At 52.9% G+C, this 21018-nt stretch overlaps 1 protein-coding gene and 1 long non-coding RNA gene across 3 annotated transcripts in view; one reads left to right on the plus strand and one right to left on the minus strand.

Annotated features, from left to right (window-relative positions):
* Positions 1 to 6619, minus strand: part of LOC309608668 — a 314353-nt gene extending 307734 nt beyond the window's left edge. Inside the window, exon 1 of the long non-coding RNA XR_014233054.1 lies at positions 4946 to 6619. This is a non-coding gene — a long non-coding RNA (uncharacterized lncRNA). The remainder of the gene's footprint in view (positions 1 to 4945) is intronic.
* Positions 1 to 21018, plus strand: part of FBLN1 (fibulin 1) — an 80239-nt gene that overhangs the window by 22122 nt on the left and 37099 nt on the right. For both annotated transcript variants that reach the window (XM_082350834.1, XM_082350833.1), the window contains exons 4-13: positions 1713 to 1884; positions 6632 to 6691; positions 8268 to 8369; positions 8996 to 9133; positions 10257 to 10394; positions 14938 to 15081; positions 15929 to 16057; positions 16846 to 16971; positions 19436 to 19555; positions 20184 to 20315. In XM_082350834.1, coding sequence (XP_082206960.1) covers positions 1713 to 1884; positions 6632 to 6691; positions 8268 to 8369; positions 8996 to 9133; positions 10257 to 10394; positions 14938 to 15081; positions 15929 to 16057; positions 16846 to 16971; positions 19436 to 19555; positions 20184 to 20315 — 1261 coding nt within the window. The remainder of the gene's footprint in view (positions 1 to 1712; positions 1885 to 6631; positions 6692 to 8267; positions 8370 to 8995; positions 9134 to 10256; positions 10395 to 14937; positions 15082 to 15928; positions 16058 to 16845; positions 16972 to 19435; positions 19556 to 20183; positions 20316 to 21018) is intronic.

A 21018-nucleotide genomic window follows, 5' to 3' on the forward strand; every position in this document is an offset into this window, starting at 1 on the left:
ACTAGTCAGAGCTCAGAATGGGCCCCCACCAACGCCTCTGATAACACATGACCTCCGTAACTGCCCTAGAAGAGGAAACTGAGGTTCAGAGAGGCCCACACTCCAAAGTGGCCTCTCAGCAGGGGTCCTTTCAGGACCAGCAAGGGAGGGATCTGGTGAGGCAGGGCTGGGAATGTGGTCCGTCTGGCCCAGAGGGAACCCTGCCCAAAGGTTGGCTATGAATGAATGACGTAATCCAGCCTGGGACTCCAAGTCCAGGCCAGGTCACTCAGGACCTCTGTCACTGTGGAAGGCCTGCATCTTTGCACGGATGTGGAAAGGTTACTGAGAGCGTTCCCAGGTCTGAAGACTGTAAATACACTAGGCTGTCCCTCTCTTGCCACCTACTGAGGGAGAAAAACTGCCCGACCAGAAGGAGCTCAAGTTTGGAAAGTTAATTAACCTGGTCATCTGGGTTTCTGTTGGAGGTGCCAGGTGACAAAAATGAATTCCCTGGGAGAAAGATGCCCCCGTTCCCAGTTAGGAAGGCCATGAAGTAATTTCAAGGAGCAAGCATTGGAATGAAGTCTGGATCCCGAGGCGGGGTGTGTGGGTTCCTTTCTGGGGATTCTCTTTCCACGCAGGTCGGAATGTGGAGGGAGATTCCACGTAGAGGAGCTGGGGGTCCAGAGCCCCTCTGCCCAACCTCAGCCTCTGTGGGCTTTCCTGGGAGGAGGCTTCTGGTGTGAGAGAGCTGAGGGGGGGGCGAGGGTGGGGTGGTCTGGTCAAGGGGGCCCGGGAGCCAGGACCTCATGTGTTCAGTGACTGCCTCCCAGGAAGGGTTGGGGCTCTGCAGACGCTGTCTGCCCCGCAGACATTTCCGCCAGTGTCCCCCGACTTGAGAGAAAGGCATGGAACTTTCTAAGGGGAGTGGAAACAGATCGCTTTGGCAGATGCGTGGTCTGTGTTTCCGGGAAGGGGGGCTCATGACCTAAAGGTGGAGGAGGTAACTGAGGTTCCTGCTCTTTCCGGCAGCAGAGGCTGGGGACCCGTCAACCTCTACGAAACTCAGGCAAAGCCACCCCTCCTCTGCTCCTGCCGTGGACCTTTTGGAAAGCTCTATGCTTTTCTTAGCATGATAAGGACTGAAATGGGGCTTTTCATGTGCCAGGGTGAATGTTGTCCCTGGGATTCAGCTGTGGCTTTTGGACTCCCTGGGGTCCAGGGGACAGGCAGCAACTCTGTTCCTCACTTGATGACCAGGCTTGAGGTTCCCTTCCTGCTGCTTGAACCACCCTCACTCGGTGCGGGAGGAGGCAAGGTGCATATTCATCCTTCCAGGCGTGGTAGAGAAATCTCAGACCACGCAGAAGTCATGGACCCTTAGGGAGCTCTTATGTGAGCCCCAGAAGGCCCTCTCCTAACCCCCTCTTCCTGGAGGCGGAAGCTGGGCCGGCAGGGATATTGGGGGGCAGTTGGGTATCATGGAGCACATGCTGAGATAAGGCCATTTAAGCTTCCTTTCAAAATTAGGACCTGTGAGATTTGGGGGCAGCAGGCTTCGGGCTCGGCTTGCTTTGCTGTTTCCTGCCAACATGTAGAAGATGCGGCCCAAGTCAGGCACATGTCATCACCGTCCAGGGAGCATTAGCATGGGGGGCTGAGGGGTCCGTGGGGATCCGCTGTGTCCTGTGTCTGACTTCCCCAACGGGAGTCTCCTCCTGTGTTTGCAGAGGTGCTGCCATTGCTGCCTGCTGGGAAGGGCGGCCCAGGCCCAGGGCCAGAGCTGCGAGTACAGCCTCATGGTCGGCTACCAGTGTGGGCTGGTCTTCCGGGCATGCTGCGTCAAGGGCCAGGAGACAGCAGACTTTGCCCCGGGGGACGTTGGGGACCTTCAAGAAGCAGGTAATTCCCCCATTTCTTCCCTCTTGGGCAGTGCAATTAGTTAAGGTCACCCAGAGAAACAGAACCAATAGGACCTGGAGAGAAAGAGAGACATTTTAAGAAATTGGTTCACACAGTTGTGAGGGCTGCCAGATCTGAAATCTGCAGGGTGGGCCCACAGGCCAGGGACCCAGGGGAGAGCTGATGTTGCAGCTCGAGTCCAAAGGCCGTCTGCTAGCAGGGTTCCTTCTTACTTGGGGGAGGTCAGTCTTTCTCTTAAGGCCTTCACCTGATTGGACGAGGCCCACCCACATGATGGAGGGCAATCTGCTTTACTCAAAGTCTGCTGATTTCAATGTCAATCCCATCTAAAAAATACCGTCACAGCCATATCCAGACTAGTGCCGGACCAAATATCTGGGTACCGTGGCCCAACCAAGTTGACACATAAAATTGACCATCACAGGCGGTGTGGGCACACACATTTACCATTGCCTTAACTCAGCACAGACTGGTTCTAGTTGTCAGAGCAGTTTCACATTTGTCACCATCCTGGAGTGAAACTGAGGGCTTGGGATCTGAGATCTGACAAATCTGTGTTCATGTCCCTGTCCTGACATGTATTTGGGGGGCAAACTGGTGTATCCAGGCCTCAGTTCCCTCATCTGTGAAAAGGGGATAATTAGAGTCCTACTTCCTCAGGTTGCTGGGACTAAATGGGAGAAGGGGTATAAAGTGTTTGCCATCACAGTTTGTCCCGTCTCTCCAACCGCCTTGGGCAGCGTGGGTGGCTGGCCGTGCTCTTGTTTCACAGATGAGGACCTGGCACTCAAGATCACGTGGCCAGGGGACTTCCCTGGTGGTCCAACGGTTAAGACTTCACCTTCCAATGCAGGGGGTGCAGGTTCGATCCCTGGTCGGGGAGCTAAGATCCCACATGCCTCGGGGCCAAAAAACCAAAACATAAAACAGAAGCGATAGTGTAACAAATTCGATGGAGACTTTAAGAATGGTCCACATCAAAAAAAAAAAATCTTTAAAAAAAAAAAAATCACAATTATTAAAAAAAAAAAAAACGATCACATGGCTGACGTACAGAGGAGGGAGAGCGCTGGCCTTCCGACGCCTGGCCAGTGCCATCTCTCCATCTGGAGCTGAGGCAGGGAGCACCACTCGTTAATAGCAGGGGCAACACTCATTAATAGCAGGCTGTGAGCATTCAAACACTAGATATTTATTCAGCAAAAGGGCGAATGACCCCAAGAGCAGCCTCAAGAGGGCTCCCAGCTGTGTGTCCACCAGTTCAGTCTCCACCCTCCATTTGTCTGAAGCCACATAAATCCTGAAACCTTGGGGCTTCATGATTCAGTTACATGGTTCAGGAAACTTCTTGGTTGTCTAATCATCTCTTCCACTTATGCAATGGTTTCCTGTGCCATAATGGAAAGAGCCCTGGAAAATTTCAAGCATCTGCTCTGCCCCAATCTTGCTGCGTGACTGGGACCTTTGCCTTCTCACTCTGAGCTCCGTCTGCCCTCTGTTAAAAATGGGAAAGGGGCAGGAAGGGGCTCGGAAGGACGAGCTCACAGACCAGTGGTGCCTAAGTCAGGCCATCCATTCGTGTGGCTTTAGGGGCCTCGGTCAAACGACCAGTCTTTGATTCTTTGTTTTGATTTCTCAAGTCCAGGGCCCCATGGCCGCCGTGGGGCTGATTTCAGATATTTTAGTCATAAAGGGGGATTGGAACCACGTTCTGGCTCCTTCCTTGACTTTTGAAATCATGGATGACATTTTCACTTTAAACAAACTCAAATTCTTCATACTGGTGGAGAATTTCTCCTGTGTCTCCAGGGAGGACTTTTGTTGATTTATGTCTTGTTTCATTAATGATCTCTGAGCTTGTCTGTTGCTCCAGATGTCTTATTTCTCCCTTGTCTTTTATCTGCTTCGTTTCTTGCCTCAGACTTTCCTCAGTGTCTCTATGAGGACTTCCCTGTGTTTCCTCCTCACCCAGACACAGACCTGCCTTCCTCTCTTCCACTGACATTTATTGTGGGCCTACTGTGTGCTACCGTAGGGGGCCCACAGACCAGTGCTGGCCTGCAACAAAATAAGTACAGAAATTGGGAGTAAGCTTTTAGAAACTTCTATAAGCATTTGATAGAGTAACATGTCTGTTTAAATATAAAATTGGGACTTACATGTCTGTTTTCTTATCTTAGTTTTTCTAATAATCTGTATTATAAATGATCAAAGTATTGGTCTAAGATGGGGGAAAGAACCCTGTTCCTTTGGGACGAACTGTGCTAGGGCGTATCTTGGTTATGTCCATTCTACAGATTGGGAGACTGAGGCTGTGGAAGCTTGGTTCAAGATTCCTTTTCTAGCATTCTTTGCCAGGCTTGCTGGCTCCTGAAAAATGCTGTGGAAATCTTGATGACCTTATCACCTGAGTGATAAATAGTTTCTCATGAGTCCTCCTGGCCTTGTTACCATGAGTCCTTCGGAGGATGGGGTCTGGACACCCTGGCCTGTGCCTGGCACATGGCAGGGACTTGGGCTTTGCTGGGATGGAATGCACCAAGTGAATGAAGAGTCCCCAAATTAAACACTCTTTTTTTTTCTTTTTTTCTCTCTTTTTAAAAAACTGAAGTATAGTTGATTTACAATGTTGTGTTAATTTCTGCTGCATAGAAAAGTGATTCAGTTATACATATATATATAAATATATATATATATATATTTATATATATATATACACACACACACATTTATATACACACACACACATTCTTTTTCATATTCTTTTCCATTATGGTTTATCCCAAGATATTGAATATAGTTCCCTGTGCTCTACAGTAGGACCCTGTTGTTTATTCATTCTCTATATAATAGCTTACATCTGCTAACCCCAAACTCCCACTCCATCCCTCCCCCACCCCCCTCCGCCTTGGCAACCACAAGTCTGTTCTCTATGTCCGAGAGTCTGTGTCTGTTTCATAGATAGGTTCATTTGTGCCATATTTTAAGTTTCACATATAAGTGATATCATACGGTATTTGTCTTTCTCTTTCTGACTTACTTCACTTAGTATGATCATCTCTAGTTGCACCCACATTAAACATTCTGAGCAAAGGTGCTCCCAGCCTCCTAACCTAGAGATGACTCACACCCTAAGGGTCTCTGACTTAGTTCCTCCCTAGCTGAAAAGTTCTTTGAATTATTTAGGAACCCTTACCATATCTTAATAACCCCTAAAACATAACGCCTTATGCATAGTTAGTGCCTATAAATTATGTTATGCTGAAACTTACAGCAGAATTACTAATATGTGTCTTTCTACTGATGTCTGCTTTTCCAGTGTGTGTGTATCATGCGCTCACTGTAGGCATTTTAGAAGACACGGGAAGGTAGAAGGAAGAGGAAATCAACACGGAGATTAGTGTGGTTTCCATTAGGTCACATTTCCTTCCAGTCTTTTTTCTGTCTCTCTTGGCTTCTCTTGTGTAGGTGTGGCTGTGCTGGGGATACCTTTGATTTATGCTTTCGCACCCAGCGTTGTAATGTAAGGGCTGTTGGATTGTGATTGAATTGTGATCATTGTCATTCCATCTTGCGGAAGGTCCTCATCAGCAGAGCACTTGGTTTCTCAAGTATTCTAGGAATTCTTGGGTCTACCCACCCAGGTTAAAAGGACTAATCCATTTCTTCTATGCCAGAATTGCCAATGGAATACAACCCTTTAAAATGAGGGCCCAGGTCTCCCACTGGGTCCCTCTCTATCCTATTGCCCTGTTGAATCTTAATTATTGAGAGGAGGGGCCTTGTCTGTGCTGAGTGCTTGACCCTCAGAGCAGATACTCAGATACCTTTGTTGAATGAACTGAGTGAGTGACTGTTGATGCCTGGCACTACATTGAACTTGGCAGGCAAAGTGTATAAAATAAGTGAATTCATTTCCTGGGGCTGCTGTAATAAAGCACCACAGACTGGGGAGCTTAAACCACAGAAATGTGTTGTCTCACAGTCTGGAGGCCAGAAGTCCGAGACCAAAGTGTCTGCAGGGCCGGCTGCTTCTGAGGCCTCTGGGGGCATCTGCTCCAGGCTTCTTTCCCAGCTTCTGGGAGCATCAGGTATGCCTTGGCTTGTAGATGGCTGTCTTCTCCCTGTTTCTTCACATTGCTTTTCCTCTGCATATCTGTCACTGAGTCCCAATTTCCCCTTTTTGTAAGGACACTCATCATTGGATTAGGGCCCACGCTAATGACCTCATCTTAACTTGATTGTCTGCAATGACCCTTCTCCAAACTAAGGTCACATTTCCAGGTACTGGGGGTTAGGACTGCAACATCTTCTGGGGTTTTGGGGGGGGGGGGAACACAATTCAACCTGTAACCATAAGCTTTTACCAGGTGCATTGTTTTCAGTTTGGAAGATGTGACTTAGTTTATAGTAGGGCCGTGACTGCATTTGCAGAAATATTTGAGTAATGTGGACAATGTAACCACACTCAGCATTAAGTTGATGACTACAGACAGACCCTTGTGCCAGTGCTGTTTCTGTTATAATAGATCTTTTAGAGATTTAGCTACATTTATAAGTGTGACGCTGTTTTTAAAAAGGATAAAATGAATACCGAGCTTTTTATAAGATGTACCAACAGGCATTACTGCCTGATATTTACAAGAAGAGAAGATGTTCCGTGTCGCCTCTGCGTTAACGTGGGCACTGCGTGTGGACAAACCTGTGTTTGCCTCTTCCCCCTCAGCTAAGGTCTCTGAGATCGAGGAGGGACAAGAGGACCCCTACCTGAATGACCGCTGCCGAGGTGAGACTGGCCCTCCCCAGGGCTAGCTGGTGGTTAATGAAGCCCGAGGGAAAGTCAGTGCTAATCTCGCTGGGAGCTTGAGCTTGACCGCAGCCCTTTGGCTGGGAGTCAGCTGTAAGTCCCTGTTGTCCGCACTCCCGGGCTCCTTCCCTTCCTCTCCTCCTAGCTGGGGTCTGATGGGCGAGCGAGGGAGAGGGTGGGCTTGTAGAGAAGGGGCCGCTTGAGGAGCTGGTGGGCAAAGCTCTCCCACCACAGCCCACAGACTCTGTGAACGGTGACCCCCAAGGCTGGGAGCCCCTTAGGGGACGGGGGTGAGTGATACTTCATTTTGTGGCTGGAGCTCCAGCTGTACCATCTGTAATAGTCATTTGTCTCATAAGAGAGGTGTTTGCAAATTTAGTCAGTAGGGCCTTGGGACTTCCCTGGTGGTGCAGTGGTTAAGACTCTGTGCTCCCAGTGAGGCAGGGGGCCCGGGTTCAATCCCTGGTCGGGGAACTAGATCCCACATGCATGCCGCAACTAAGAGTTCTCATGCCGCAACTAAGGAGCCCACCTGCCACAAGTAAGACCCGGCATAACCAAATAAATAAATAAATAAATAAATAAATATATATATATATATATTTTAAAGACTTTAAAAATGGTCCACATCAAAAAAAAAAATCTTAAAAAAAAAAAGTCACTAGAGCCTTGCACCTTTGTTTTCTATATGCTAAGACTTTATTTCTCTTTATGGAACATTCCCGCATGTCTGGACTGGCAAGTCTGCTCCCCGAGTACATTCAGTGGCTTGCCTTGTGGTTGGGCTTTCATTAGGGAGCCAGTTTAATCACAAAATGATGTGGTGGGTGTACAGTGACACTCGGCACAGAGGGCTGGGGGTAGGTGGAAGGGCGGGCAGAGAACCCTAGAAAGACTCGTAATCCTCTCTGGGGGGCGTGCGAGGGTCTTCCTGGGGGAGGGGATAGCTGGTTTGCAATGGCTGAGGATGGGTTAGCCAGGGAGATGACATTGGCAGGGGGTTTGTGGCAGTGGGAGCGGGGACTTGTAGACCCGCAGCAGCTGGGCACTGGTGGGCCATGGGGTGGGGTGCAGGGAGAAAGGAAGAGGCTGCAGAAGTGGGCAGGGCCCTGCAGGCCCTGGGCAGCAGTCAGAATTCTATTTCCTGGAATCTTTGCCTGGTAGAGGTTTTGTCCCCATGGGATTTGCTCTTTGAGCGTCACGCTGGCTGCCCTTTAGGAAGCATGGTTGGAGGGGTGGTACCAGGGATGCCCAGAGAGCCAGGTGAGCGGGCGGCCGGAGCTGAGGCAGTGGCGGTGGAAATGGGGTATCGGGGCCCCGCACACCCCCCGATCTGTCAGATCAGGGCTGGGACCTGAAGCCGCAGTCCCGGGGGGTCTCCCATGGGAAGGGAGGGCGCTGTGAAGGCTGCGGTGGCCTCCAGCCTGGGGAGCCTGCCCTTGTGTGTCAGCCTCTACCCTGAGGGCGCTTTCTCTGACCCCATCCAAACACCTGGAAAAAACCAGGAGGTCTCCGGGGGGCACCTGGCCTCCGCTCACGTTTGCTCTGACTCCAGGCGGCGGGCCCTGCAAACAGCAGTGCCGAGACACGGGGGAGGAGGTCGTCTGCTCCTGCTTTGTGGGCTACCAGCTGCTCCCCGACGGCGTCTCCTGTGAAGGTAAACGTCGTCCTGCCCTGGGAGCCTCTGCCTCCGCTTGACAGCCAGGCAGGGCCCGCTTTGCACAACCTGGGGCCCCATTCATAGTTGAAGAACAGTCCAGGACCGGCTTTCCAGCATCTCCTGGAGTTTGCAGCGCCTGGCTTCCAGCCACGGCTGTCCTCCAGGAGGATGTAAACACCGTGCTGTGAAAAGGGGTGGGGTTTGGGGTCTGACCGGGCTCTGAATCCAGGATCTGCTGAATGGCCCTGGGCACGTCCCTCAGCCTCTCTTGGCCTCTCATCTGTGAGATGGGGGAGATGGAGGGAGGTGATAGCCCCAAATAGGGGGTTCTCTAGGCTCACGTGACTCCAGTTCAGGGCCTGGTGCTTGCTTAGCAGATGCTCAGAAAGAGCAGTAGATCTGAAATAGATCAGCAGGGCAGAGAACCCGTTGCTTTTGCTTTTGTTCTGATGGTGAGTGCCCAGGGCTCAATTCCGGTGCACGGCCCGAATACGCACATGCCCGGGGAACTTGGTGGATGCGGGGGATCGATCCCACCGTGGCTTCTGGTACGTTCCTTCTGACAGAGCGTGCGGGTCGGTTGTTCTAGCTGGTTACTCCTGAGTCACCTGTGTCTCTCCTAGATATCAATGAATGTATCATGGGCGGCCAAAACTGCCGGCTTGGAGAATCCTGCATCAATACAGTGGGCTCTTTCCGCTGCCAGCGTGACAGCAGCTGTGGGACTGGCTATGAGCTCACAGAGGACAATGATTGCAAAGGTAGGATAAGCTCCGAGTCTCAAAACCTCACGCCCCAGAAGTACATGTGATGCGATGGGGAAGTGGCACTGGGCTCCCTGGGGTCTGGGCTCCGTGGTGCTGTGTCCCCCCTTTGGCTGCCTGGGGCACCGGCCAACCCTGTGATTAGTGAAGATTTACCTCCTTTACCGTAATGCTGAGTTAATGACAGTGGAGAGTTTGGATTTCTGAAAAGGCTTAGAACACGCTCATTTAAAAACAAGACCAGAGATGAATTTCAGGTGCCCACATGTGCTCTCTAGTCCCCCCCCACCCCCAAGCTGTTTTTTTGCACAACAGCTGCCTTCCATCTGATTCCAGGCTTCCTTGAAGTTCAAAGCATATTCCCTTCCGCTGCATAAAAAAACATGACATTTCTGGCTGCTGGCTTTCCCCCGCCAAACCATAGATGTTATTTGGCAGATAAGCCTTTGATGAGGATCTGTTAGAACATAGTTTTCTGCTGAGGGTTTCCAGCCCTTCAGAACGACAAGACCACTTGTGTAAAAACGTCGTTTGAATTATGAGGGCCTTTGGATGAGCTCAGTCCTCCCCACCCCTGCAGACTCCCTGGGCGGTGTGGACCTCGAGAACCCAGGGGCCCAGCCAGCTGAGTATACACTTTTGAACATTTGACGCCATGAACTTCAAGGGGAGGGCAGCCAACACGTCCAGTCACGACAATCACCATTGTTAATATTTGGAATATTGCGAGGACTGCAGAGTGAATAAGTTTATAGGGACAGTGTTTATTGCCACTTTAAGATCATCATCGCTTTATAATCTAAACTAAACATGCCTGAAATGAAAACCAAACCAAACCAAACCACATATTGCCAGGAAAATGCCTGGGTTATTTATTATATAACAGAAAATTTGCATCATAAGAACCTTGGGGAAAAAGTCAGAGTTTTGAATCTTTAGAAACACGAGCACCGTTTGGCTAAGGCCCTTTTTGAATGTGACCTCTCTATTGGAATGTTTTGGGTTATAGTCTGAGTAATGAGCATTAAAAAAAAAAAAAAAATTCTTGTGATTTTAAAGTGTTGAAAGATGCTTCTGGCAGGACTCTTGCTAACAATTTCCTTTTTTTATGATGTACCAGATATTGACGAGTGTGAGAGTGGTATTCATAACTGCCTCCCCGATTTTATCTGTCAGAATACTCTGGGATCCTTCCGCTGCAGACCCAAGCTACAGTGCAAGAGCGGCTTTATACAAGATGCTCTAGGCAACTGTATTGGTAAGACGCTGCCGCCAGGGCTAACGGGTCCACCAGGCGGGGGAACCGTCCAGTGATGGGGCACTGCATAGTGTATAGAACGGAGGTCAGCAAGCTTTTTCTATAAAGGACTGGATAATAAGTTATTCATTGTGGGCTGTGTGGTCTCCACTGCAACTACTTAGCTCTGCGGTTGGAGCTGGAAAGCAGCCATGGCTGTGTGAACAAGTGGGTGGGTCTGTGTCCCAATAAAACTTTATTTACAAACACAGGCGGCAGCTGGGTTTGGCCCCAGGGCTATAGTTTAGCAATCTCTGGTTTAGATGAAAGCGCTTGTGTTTTGAGGTCAGAGACACCTGGTGTTGAACTGAGTGACCTAAGGTCATTTACTTCCTCGGAGCCTCAACTTCCTCCTCTATAAAATGGGAATAATCATCATATCTGGCTTGTAGGCTTGAGGCAAGGATTAAACAAGGCGATTGTGAAGTGCCCTGTGTATTAAAAAATGGTTTTAGAAGATACTCTGTGTTAGGAGTCAAGTTCATAGAGACAAGAGAGTAGAATGGTGGTTGCCAGGGGCTGGGAGACAGGGGTGGGGAGTTATGGCTTAACAGGTGGAATTCTGCTTGGGATGATGAAAGGGGTCTGTGGCTGGACAGTGCTGATGGTCGCACAACATTGTGAATGTGCTTGATGCCACTCACCTGTACACTTAAAAATGGTTAAAATGGCAAAATACTGTGTTGATGTCAGAGGAAGATCAATGTGAAATGAAAGCAAATCCCATGGAATTTAGTAAAAAGAGGAGGTCTGGGTGAGACTGCTTAAGTTGCAGAGGCAGCGTGGGGCAGGGGCGAGCGTGGGAGTAGTGGCCAGAGTGACCTGTTCTGCAGAGAGGAGGTGGCCCCTGCTTTCTCCTGCAGTCGCCCAAGACTAGCCATCTGGCCAGATCACTGTATGCTGTTGGCGTTTGAGTCCAGATCTGCCGGGCTGCCCTTGCCCTCTGCTCAGCAGAAGCTTCTGGGTCCTCCCTTTGAGGTCAGAGAGTCATCTCCCTTGTTCTGCGCTGCAGGCGCCACTAGTCAGAACCCACTCTTCCTGGGGCTGCCCCGTCACCCCCCTGGAAAGGCTGGTACCGCCACGAGCAAGGGGCCGAGAATTTCTTACTTCTGCCTCACCCTCTTGCAGATAAATCTGTATTGATCTTTGATTTGAAACGGCAGTTTGGACTGAAAGTCCTTCCCGCTTTTATTACCATCCCAGGATATCTAAAGACAAATAGAACATCAACTCCTTAGGACAGGGGCCTCGTCTGAAGCCAACCCCAGTCTTTGTTCCTAAAGCTCCCCTTTCAAGGGGAGGCAGGCATCTGAGCCGCGGGGGGCCTCAGCTTGGCTGCATTGGCCCCTTGCCAGCCTCCTGCCAGCAGGGGGGCTGTCCTCGCTCCCAGAAGGAGGCCGGTGAGCCGGAGGCTGACAGCTCTCCCAGGGCCGGGAGGGAGGAGGGGCCTGCCTAGACTTGCAGCACGCTTGCAGGGGGCTCCGCGGAGGATGGCATCTGCTGGGGATGGAAACCCTGACTCACGGCAAAATCAGCCCGATTTCCACAAAGAAGGAACCTTTGCAAGTCTCGACTTAGCCTCGGTTCCCACCCACCCCCCACCCCCGATTGCAGGGGTGCAGTTCTACAGGGAGAGGTTCCAGAGCAGGAGCCCGGGGGCCCAGGACTGGCCGCAGCCCAGCACCCACGCCCGAAACTTGGGTCTTCAGAGGTCCTGGAGGCGCCCCTCGTCTCAGCACTCTGGGAGGGTGGGGCGGTCCTGCTTTTTGTGTGCCCACAATCAAGTTCACAGCCTAGTTCACAATCAAGTGCCACAACCAAGTTCAGGAGTCTTTCTTTTTAAAAATTATCTTTTTTATTTCAAAAGTTATGTCCATCTTTATTTGCAAAAAAGAAAGCAAAAACCAAGTGCAGAAAGGGAAAGTTTCTACCCTGCTTGGCAGTGTCTGTGTGCCCTAGACTTTTTGTTTTTTTAATTAAAAGTGGTACCAGACCGTTCTGCCACTTGCTTTTTTTAACTTACTAATGTATTTTGACATCATTTCATGTCAGTACCTTTATGTCATCTTTTAAAAAAAATGACTGCGTCGTCCAAAATAAATCTTCACAAGGAGAAAGTGTGTCAAAGTAGAAGGAGAGTGTCAGGATAGTTTCAGGGTGAGGACGGTGGCCCCCATCCTCGCCCCGTGTGCGCCCTGGGTCCTCTGCTTGTATAGCTCCATGGACGGCACCCTCACTCCCACAGGACAGTGTGGTCTCTGGGGGGAAGCTCTGACCTCGTGTGTAGCCGGAACCATCTTCGTGGAGCTGCTGGAACCAGCCCTGGGGCCCCGGGAGCCTGTCTGTTTCCCCTCCGGCCACGCAGCAGGCGGCCCTGTAGCTGCAGGGCTCTACCCGGGGGACGAGCGCAAAGGGCAGGAAAGGGTCTCACAAAGTAGAAGCCTCTTTCCCTGTTACAAAACATAGAATGTTCTAGGACCTTGAGGTTTGGTCACCAAGGGCCTTGCGACTATCATATCTTCTCTAGGTTTTCTTTCTTCTTCTACTTCTTCTTCTTCTTCTAATTCCCTCCCCTGGCCCATCTTCCTTTCTGCTTTAGTGAGGATGAGAGAAGAGGCTGGCACAGGGCTTCCCACACACTGATCCCCTCCGGTCTCGGGATGTTCGGGGGTCCTGGGTTCTGTGGTCATTGGGTTAAACCAAGTGAGCGGGGCCCTTGACAGCTGGGATCATCCAGGCTTTCCCCATATGAGCCCCAAAGAGGAGAGATTGTACAATGCATTCCCAAACTCCTTGGACCTTTTCTATTTATTTGTTCTGTTCGTTCACTCTGCCATTCATTCATTCACTCATTGATCACCGGCTCCTTACCGCGTGGAGCGCACAGGCTGGGGGGCTCCCCTCTCCGTGGAGCACGTGACATCCCAAGGGGTACCAGTGTTCCACGGCACAGGGTTTGGGAACTGTGGATCCGATAGTAGCGAACGAGCCTTGGGGGAAGGCAGCGGTAAAGGTTCTAAACACTGCATTAACTCTTGACACAGGGCCACGCTTTTTCTGAGAAGGGCTAGAGAGTAAATATCAACCTCGTCGACCGTAGGGTCTCTGTCACAGCCACATGGAAGCAGCCGTGGACAATACATAAAGGAATGGGCCTGGCTGTGCTCCAGTAGAACTGAATTTACAAAAACAGGCAGTGGGTGGGATTTGGCCGGCGGGTTGTGGTTCACCCACGCCAGATTTAGGGGCCCTCATCCTGGCCGGGAGGCGGGAGACGCTGATTCTAGACCTGAGTGGGTCCCAGCCTGGGGCTCGGGGAGTTTCCTGTTTATAAAATGCAGATAATAATCCCCGTCCTGCCTAACTTGCAGGGCAGTACTGGAGGTGAAAGCTTTTGTAAACTGTAAAGTCCTGCACTGCAAGACCGGCAGGGCAAAGGCCGACACCAGGATGGGGAGGGAGTCGGGCTGCCCATTTGTCCGAGGAGGGTGGGGCTTGGCTGCGAGGGGAGAAGTACAGCTGGTCCTCTACCATCACCCCCTTCTCTTGGCCCCCCTAGATGTTTATAAGTGATTCTTGAAACCTGAGGTTCTTTCGGGAGAATGCTCCCGGTAGGAGGTTCAATCTGTGCGGTTTGGCACTGAATCTGAGTGTGAGCAGTGAACAGATGTGTAACCCAGTTCTCCGTGGTTTACTGGTTCACACTCGCCGGGCGTGTGTTCATCAAAGGGGAATGCACGCCCCATGGTCCCCCATCAGAGGCATGTCCAGTCGGGGAGGGAGCCACTTTGCGGAGAGCTTAGAGCAGCCCTTCCCCGGGGGCACGAGCCCGCACAGGCCCCGTGGAGCCTGGAATGGGGGTGGGGATGTGGGAGAAGGTCGTGCTCAAGCTGTAAGAAAGGCGTGTTCACCAGGCAGACAGGGGCGCTGGCTTCCCAGGGAGGAACTGTGTGCCCTGTGGCACGGAGGTGGGATCTGAGTGGCCGCTGGAGACTAGGGCTGGAGCCTGGGCTGCAGGAGAGACGGACCCGAGTGAGGCCGGGGAGTGGGGGGATGGGGGTCAGCCAGTCACTGGAGGAGCCCAGAGCACGAGTGCCGGCACCGAGGGGGCGACCACCTCAGTGTCCCTCCGCCGCTCCTCAGCTCAGGGGAGACACTCACTAACCGTGTGGAGTATGTGGACACAGGACGGCACCTGAATTGCCAAGTTCACCGTGTGGGACTTGCAGGCAGGCAGCTTCGGATTCGGTGCGGTGGAAGATGGAAGTGTTGGGGGTTTAGGGGCAGGAAGATGGACCGGGGAGGGGTCGTTACAGTGTGGTATGCTGCTGAAACCTGGGAGCCAGTTGAGAGGCTGCTGTGTGGTCCAGGGCGAGGGCATCGTCGTGACTGCATTTGTGGTTTTATAAAGAGGAGGGAAATGGGATTTCTCTGGAGATCCAGGGGTTGGGTTTTGGGAAGCCCTCCGGGTTTAACCCCGTTGTCTCCATCTTTCCCCCTGTAGATATCAATGAGTGTTTGAGTATCAGTGCCCCATGCCCTGTCGGGCAGACATGCATCAACACGGAGGGCTCCTACACATGCCAGAAGAACGTGCCCAACTGTGGCCGTGGCTATCATCTCAATGAGGAGGGGACCCGCTGTGTTGGTTGGTATTAAAAAAAAGAAAACCTATTTGAAATGGACTTTTGGTCTGCTCCCAGCACAACTCTCCCTTCCCTGGACGGAGAGAGCAGATCCCCAAAGGAAGCTGTTTGCACCTGTCCGTCCATCCCATTGCTGATCTCCAAGCATAGGTCTTTACTGGCTATTGCCTGGACCATTGCAGTAGAATGCCAACCCACCCACTGCCGCCAGCTTTGCCCCTTCAGTCTGTCCGGTTCATCCTGAGCTGAAAGCTCTCTCGCGCCTCCCTGCTCACAGCCCCCGTCGGTGATGGCTCCTCATTGGCGGCAGACAGAGGACAGATGCTTACAAGTCAGTCCTCCTGAGTTGGCCCCAACCTCACAAACTTTATGATCCAGGTGAAATAGGTCTTGCTGCTCCCGCAACAAGCCCTGCCCTTTCCTCTCTGTGTGGTTTTTGCTCTTACATGCTTCCCTCTTCACCTACATTCCTGTGGATTCAGGCAAAGGCATTGTGCGCCCAGCCTGCCCAGATCCCTGCCACACAGAGGAATTTCCTCCCTGTAACGCCCAGAGCGCTTCCTCAGCCTCTCCCCGGTCACTGGGCACTTCCTGCCTTAACCAGGGTCACTGCTGGCCCACAGGAGCAGGAGTCCCCCGAGGGTAGAGGCTGCGTCTGGGTCAGCTATCTCGCCAGCATGGAGTTGGCACATAGTAGGTGCTCTATGAAATCGGGTTAAGAATTAAACGATGCTGCTTTGTCAATTACGTTTTAGTTGGCTCCTTCCTTGCCTTCCTTTCTGATCATCTTAGGGCAAAAAACCCCCGACACACTAAAGGTTTTTTCACCGTGTCTTTCTCTTTTGCAAGATGTGGATGAGTGCTCGCCTCCCTCTGAGCCCTGTGGGCCGGGGCATCTCTGTGTGAACTCCCCTGGAAGTTTCCGCTGTGAGTGCAAGGCCGGCTACTACTTCGACGGCATCAGCAGAACGTGTGTGGGTACGTGGGTGTCCCTGCAGGGGGCCCGGCCAGATGACATCAAGGAGAACCCAGCCTGGGGCACCCTGGAGTGACCGTGTTCTACTCCTCACCTCTGAAAATCCCAAGTGCAGGCAGTCCCAGAGAAGAGACCCCGATCGGGAGACCCGCCCCCCGTTCTAGTTCCAGTTCTGCTGCTGCCAGTCATGTGGCTCCTGGGGAGGCCCTCCTGGGCGTGAGCCAGGTTCCTTACCTGTAGAACAGGTGCTCTGCTTGCCCTAGGACCTCTGAGTGTTTACGAGGCTCCAGCCAGCTCTACAAATGCCCCAAAGTCTTAGTGATTTCCCAGAGATTCCTGCTGACCTGCAGGGCTGCAGGGCCCAGAGCTGTGTGCTCGCCCAGGGCAGTGAGAACCCAAGACGGCGGCCCGAACACCAGGGGCTAGGACAGATCCTGCTGGCAGATGCCAGCCATCCCCAAACCAGGGTGCTCAGAGGAGCCTGGCACCTGCCCCGCCCAGCCCCACAGCACCTTTGTCAGATCCTGGAGGGCACTCTCTCGGGCTCTGGGGTGGAGGACTGGCGGGTGGGAACGTGCCCAGGCGTGCCGTCGTGGAAGGAGCACAGGGCAGACAGGCCGGGGCCGTCCCAGCTCCCCCGCTGACTTGCCGTGTGTTTGGGACAAGTCACTGTTCTTTCTCTTGGAGAGGAGGCCAGGGGAAGTGGGGGACAAAGGTCGTGAGCTGCCACCACGGGCAGCACTGCCCAGGGAGGACGCTGCCTGAGCCACCACCGCCTGCTCTGTTTCAGACATTAACGAGTGCCGGCGCTACCCCGGGCGCCTGTGTGGCCACAAGTGCGAGAACACGCCTGGCTCCTACTACTGCAGCTGCACCATGGGCTTCCGGCTCTCCTCTGATGGCCGGTCCTGTGAAGGTGAGGGCAGGGCAGGGCAGGGTCAGGAGCTCTGTGACTGCGTCCATGCCCCTTCCCCCAAGCTGCCCACCTCCTGGGGAAACCACCAATCTCCCTGCAGCTCCGCATGGGACCGACTCACATTTGTGCCCTAGAGCATATCAAACAACGTATTAGCAGGGGAAAGACCTCTAAAAGCTTGCTTGTTAGAGATGACTGCCCTCCCCAGTTTCTCCTGGGCCCTGGAGGGGGTGATAACACCTGTGCACATGTGGGGATGGACAAGTTGGCTGCAGAAGCCGTGTGGGAGGTGGCTGAGAGTGTGGGGTTTGGGGGCGTCTGACCCACTGCTTACTCACATGACCCTGGGGAGTGGCTGACCTCACCTGCCTCATTGTCCTCACAGGGGAAATGGGGTTGTTTATGCCAGAGAGAAACAAAAGCTGGACACTTGTTAAAAGTGGTAAGACAGATTTTATTTAGACTACTGCAATAGGGGAGAGAGACTTCAGCGTAAATTGGTCTCAACTCCACCAAAAAAAAAGGTGTGGCTTTTTTAAATGCTGGGGCCTGCTAAGGAATAGTTCTGAAGGATGTTAAGGGCGCTGGTCAGTGGGATTAGGCCAGCTGTGTCTTCTCACTGGCTCTGAGCCTCCTGCAGAGTCTGGGAGATAAGGTGTGGGTGGGGCCTCCCCTTGATGACCGCATTTCAAAGGCCTGGTTCCCACCTTAAAAGGACCTGGGTTGCAGAAGATACATCTCAAAGGGACAGAAAGGATTTACATCTGCAGGTTTTCTAAAGTAAATGCTTCTAAGAAAAAGGGAGGTCAGGGCCTGTATTCTGGTGTTGGCTGGAATACACAGGAAATTCTTTGGCAGCATCAAGCTTTCCCAGGCAGGCATTTCAAGGGTCATGGTCTTGGGCTAAAGTTTGGTCAGGTCTCTGGGTTGGGGGGCGGGTTGGACCAAGTCATTAGTGTCAAGAGTCTTGGGGTTGTCAGATAACACTGACCCCCTCTGATGGGATGGACTGAAATGAGGAGAAGGCCTGGCACATAGTAGGTGCTCAGTGGATGTCACATCTTCTACGGGAATTAGGTGATGAGGTCAGCAGAAATTGAGAGCTTCTGACCCCCCTCGGCAATCCCTCACGTTGCCCATCGAGCTCCCTTCTTTGCAGTGCAGTGCCCAGGGACAACCTGTAGAGCCACACTCAAGACATGGCAGGTCTTAAATTTCTGGATTAAGAAGGATGATCACAAAAGTCAGATATGCCAGGATGCACCCCAGTGTGTAATTCGCAACCTGGAGCATGGACAGTGTGATGGACTCCTGGGTCCGAGGCTTCTCCTGAGATTCTGGGATTTGTCCCCAAAAACCAGACCCAACACACGCATGTAATGGCAAGGGGCAAGATTCATGCATGGTGGTCCCTCGGGCCTGGGTTCGCATCCCTGCTCTGTCACATTTACGGCCTTGAAGGAGTAACTCAGCGTTTCTGGGCCTCAGTGTCCTCATCTGTAAAAGGGGGATAGTAGGATCCACCTTGTAGGGGGTCGTGAGGGTGAATCAAGATGAAGCCTGTCAAGGGTTTGTCATGGTGCCCAGCGTGATGACACACTTGTGATATGGAGACTGCTTGTATCATTGTTATTATCATTCGTGGCTAGTGCTGTCCCTGGTCACTCCTAAATGGCCGAATAGTAAGTATTCATATCTATGTTAGTGGACAGTATTGTGGACACAAAACCAGGGCCTGGCCAGCCTTGCAGTATTATTCCACTAAGCACTTATAAAGCACCCGCCGCCCCAGGTATGTAGCAATAACATGGTTCCTGCCTTCAGGGAGTGTCTCTAGGATGTAAGAAACCACACTGAGCAGAGGTGAGCAAGTGAACAGGTGGCAGCCAGGCCAGGCGTGTGGGGCTGCAGGGATGAGACTCGGGGTGAGAGGCTAACGGATATTCTCGGCTGCTCACCCCTCCTGCCCTGCTAAGAATTAGCAGTAAACAAAAATGAGGAGGGACTTCTAGGTCAGAGGTTGGCAAACTTTTTTTCTAAAAGCCACGTCGTAAATATTTTAGGCTTTGCCAGCTACATCTCTTTTGCGACTATTCAACTCTGCCCTTGTAACGCACAAGCAGCCATGGACCATAGTAAATGAATAAGCGGGGCCATGTACCAATAAAACTTTATTTGCAAACACAAGTGGTGGGCCAGAAGTTCACTGATCTCTGCTCTAGGCAAAGGGGACAGAGGAGCAAGAGCCCAGAGTCAGTCTGGCTTGAAGCAGGCAGTGGGTGTGGGGAGATGCCAGATCCTCCAGCCGTGAGGGGCTGGAGTGGGGCCTCTCTCCCTTGGGGCAACCCCAGGCAGGTCCCTGGCCCTACACGTGGTAACCTCTGCCTCTGTGTGTGTGTGTTAACTTGAGGGAGGTCATGGCCCCGCCAGCACTGAGCGGCGACCCCGGGACCCTCTCTTTCAGACGTGAATGAGTGTAGCAGCAACCCCTGCAGCCAGGAGTGTGCCAACGTCTACGGTTCCTACCAGTGTTACTGCCGGCGAGGCTACCAGCTCAGTGACGTGGACGGGGTCACCTGCGAAGGTGAGGGCTCCCCGCTTGGCTGAGGGCGAAAGCACCCCTCCCCTGATCCCCATCCCCCATCTCCTTCTGGCTGCCGGGTGGTTTGTTTTTTTTTTCCCTCTAACTGAGATTTATTTGGATGCACTTTACCCATCGTTGAGAGTGAAATTTGTAAAGGTGCAAAGCCACTCACAGATTTTTCTTTAGTAAAATGAAACATGACAGTGGGGATCACCATGTGTGCCCGGACTCAAGCAGGGCAGTGGTGGGTGAGGAATGGGTGAGGGGGGCAATAATCAGCATTAGGACGTAGCCAGCCAGGGCACCTCTACGTGTGTCATTCTGAAGCCCTGGGCACCGCCCCCCGCCACCGGTTCCCCAGTCTCCCTCCTCCCCTTCCACGTGCACACTTCACACCATGAACTTGCTGTGTGGCCCTAGGCTAGGCTCTTACCCTCTCTGGGCTTCAGTTTCCCCTTCTGGCGTGATGGTCTCTGAGGCCGCTCCAGCCGCAGCACTTTGAGGCCCCCCGCGCCATGTCCGGCTTGTCCCGTGCGGCTGCCCTCCAGGCCGCAGCTCAGCCCACCACGGGGGGTAGTAGCCCAGCCGGGGTCCACACAGACGCTGAGGGTGGGCTTTGCCGTCACAGACATCGACGAGTGCGCCCTGCCCACCGGGGGCCACATCTGCTCCTACCGCTGCCTCAACACCCCTGGAAGCTTCCAGTGCAGCTGCCCCTCGACCGGATACAGACTGGCTCCCAACGGCCGCAACTGCCAAGGTGAGCGGGGTGGGACTCCGGGGTGTCTCAGGCCGGCTCGGGACTCTGCGATGTTGGGGGGCTGAGGCCTGGCAGCCACACCACAGACGGGGTGCGTTCGGAGAGGGAACAGCTCTGCATCCTGGGTGTGTCCTGGGCTCCACGGGCACCGTGGTCTCCCATCCCCGGGCACACTTGTCCGCCGGGGGTTCTGAGCCCCCCGCCCTGCCCTGGGCAGCCCCAAGAGGGCCCGAAGTGGGGCTGACAGCCTTTAGGAAGATGCCCACCACGGAGGACACAGGACGTCAGTGCCCGGAGACCCCATAGCATAGCACTGCCGTTTAGTCTTCCGTTCAGTCACTCGACAAACCCAGGCCCTGCTGGGTGTTAAGGGCAAAGCAGTGAGCAGACAGCGCAGGCCTCTGTCCCGGGGTGCTGATCCCCACTTGGCGAGGGGATGGGCCTGGTCAGGGCGTGTGACAACCCAGAGGTCTCTGTATTTAGGACACTATGGCTGGAGGGTGCCGCGGGGGCCCGGGGGTCGGCTAAACGAGGGGCGAGCGGCGTCCATCCTGTTGTACTAGGCTCCCATTTCTAAGAACACTCCAGGGGTCATCAGCGTCCTGTAACCGTCCATTTGGTTACTGAGGGGGGTGCTAAGTAGATATTTGTGAAGGAGCGACCCTGGAACAGGCGCGTGGGCCTCACCTCCGGGAATGGCCGC

Source organism: Balaenoptera borealis (assembly GCF_965194805.1).
Source record: "Balaenoptera borealis genome assembly, chromosome: 13".
Lineage (NCBI taxonomy): Eukaryota > Metazoa > Chordata > Mammalia > Artiodactyla > Balaenopteridae > Balaenoptera > Balaenoptera borealis.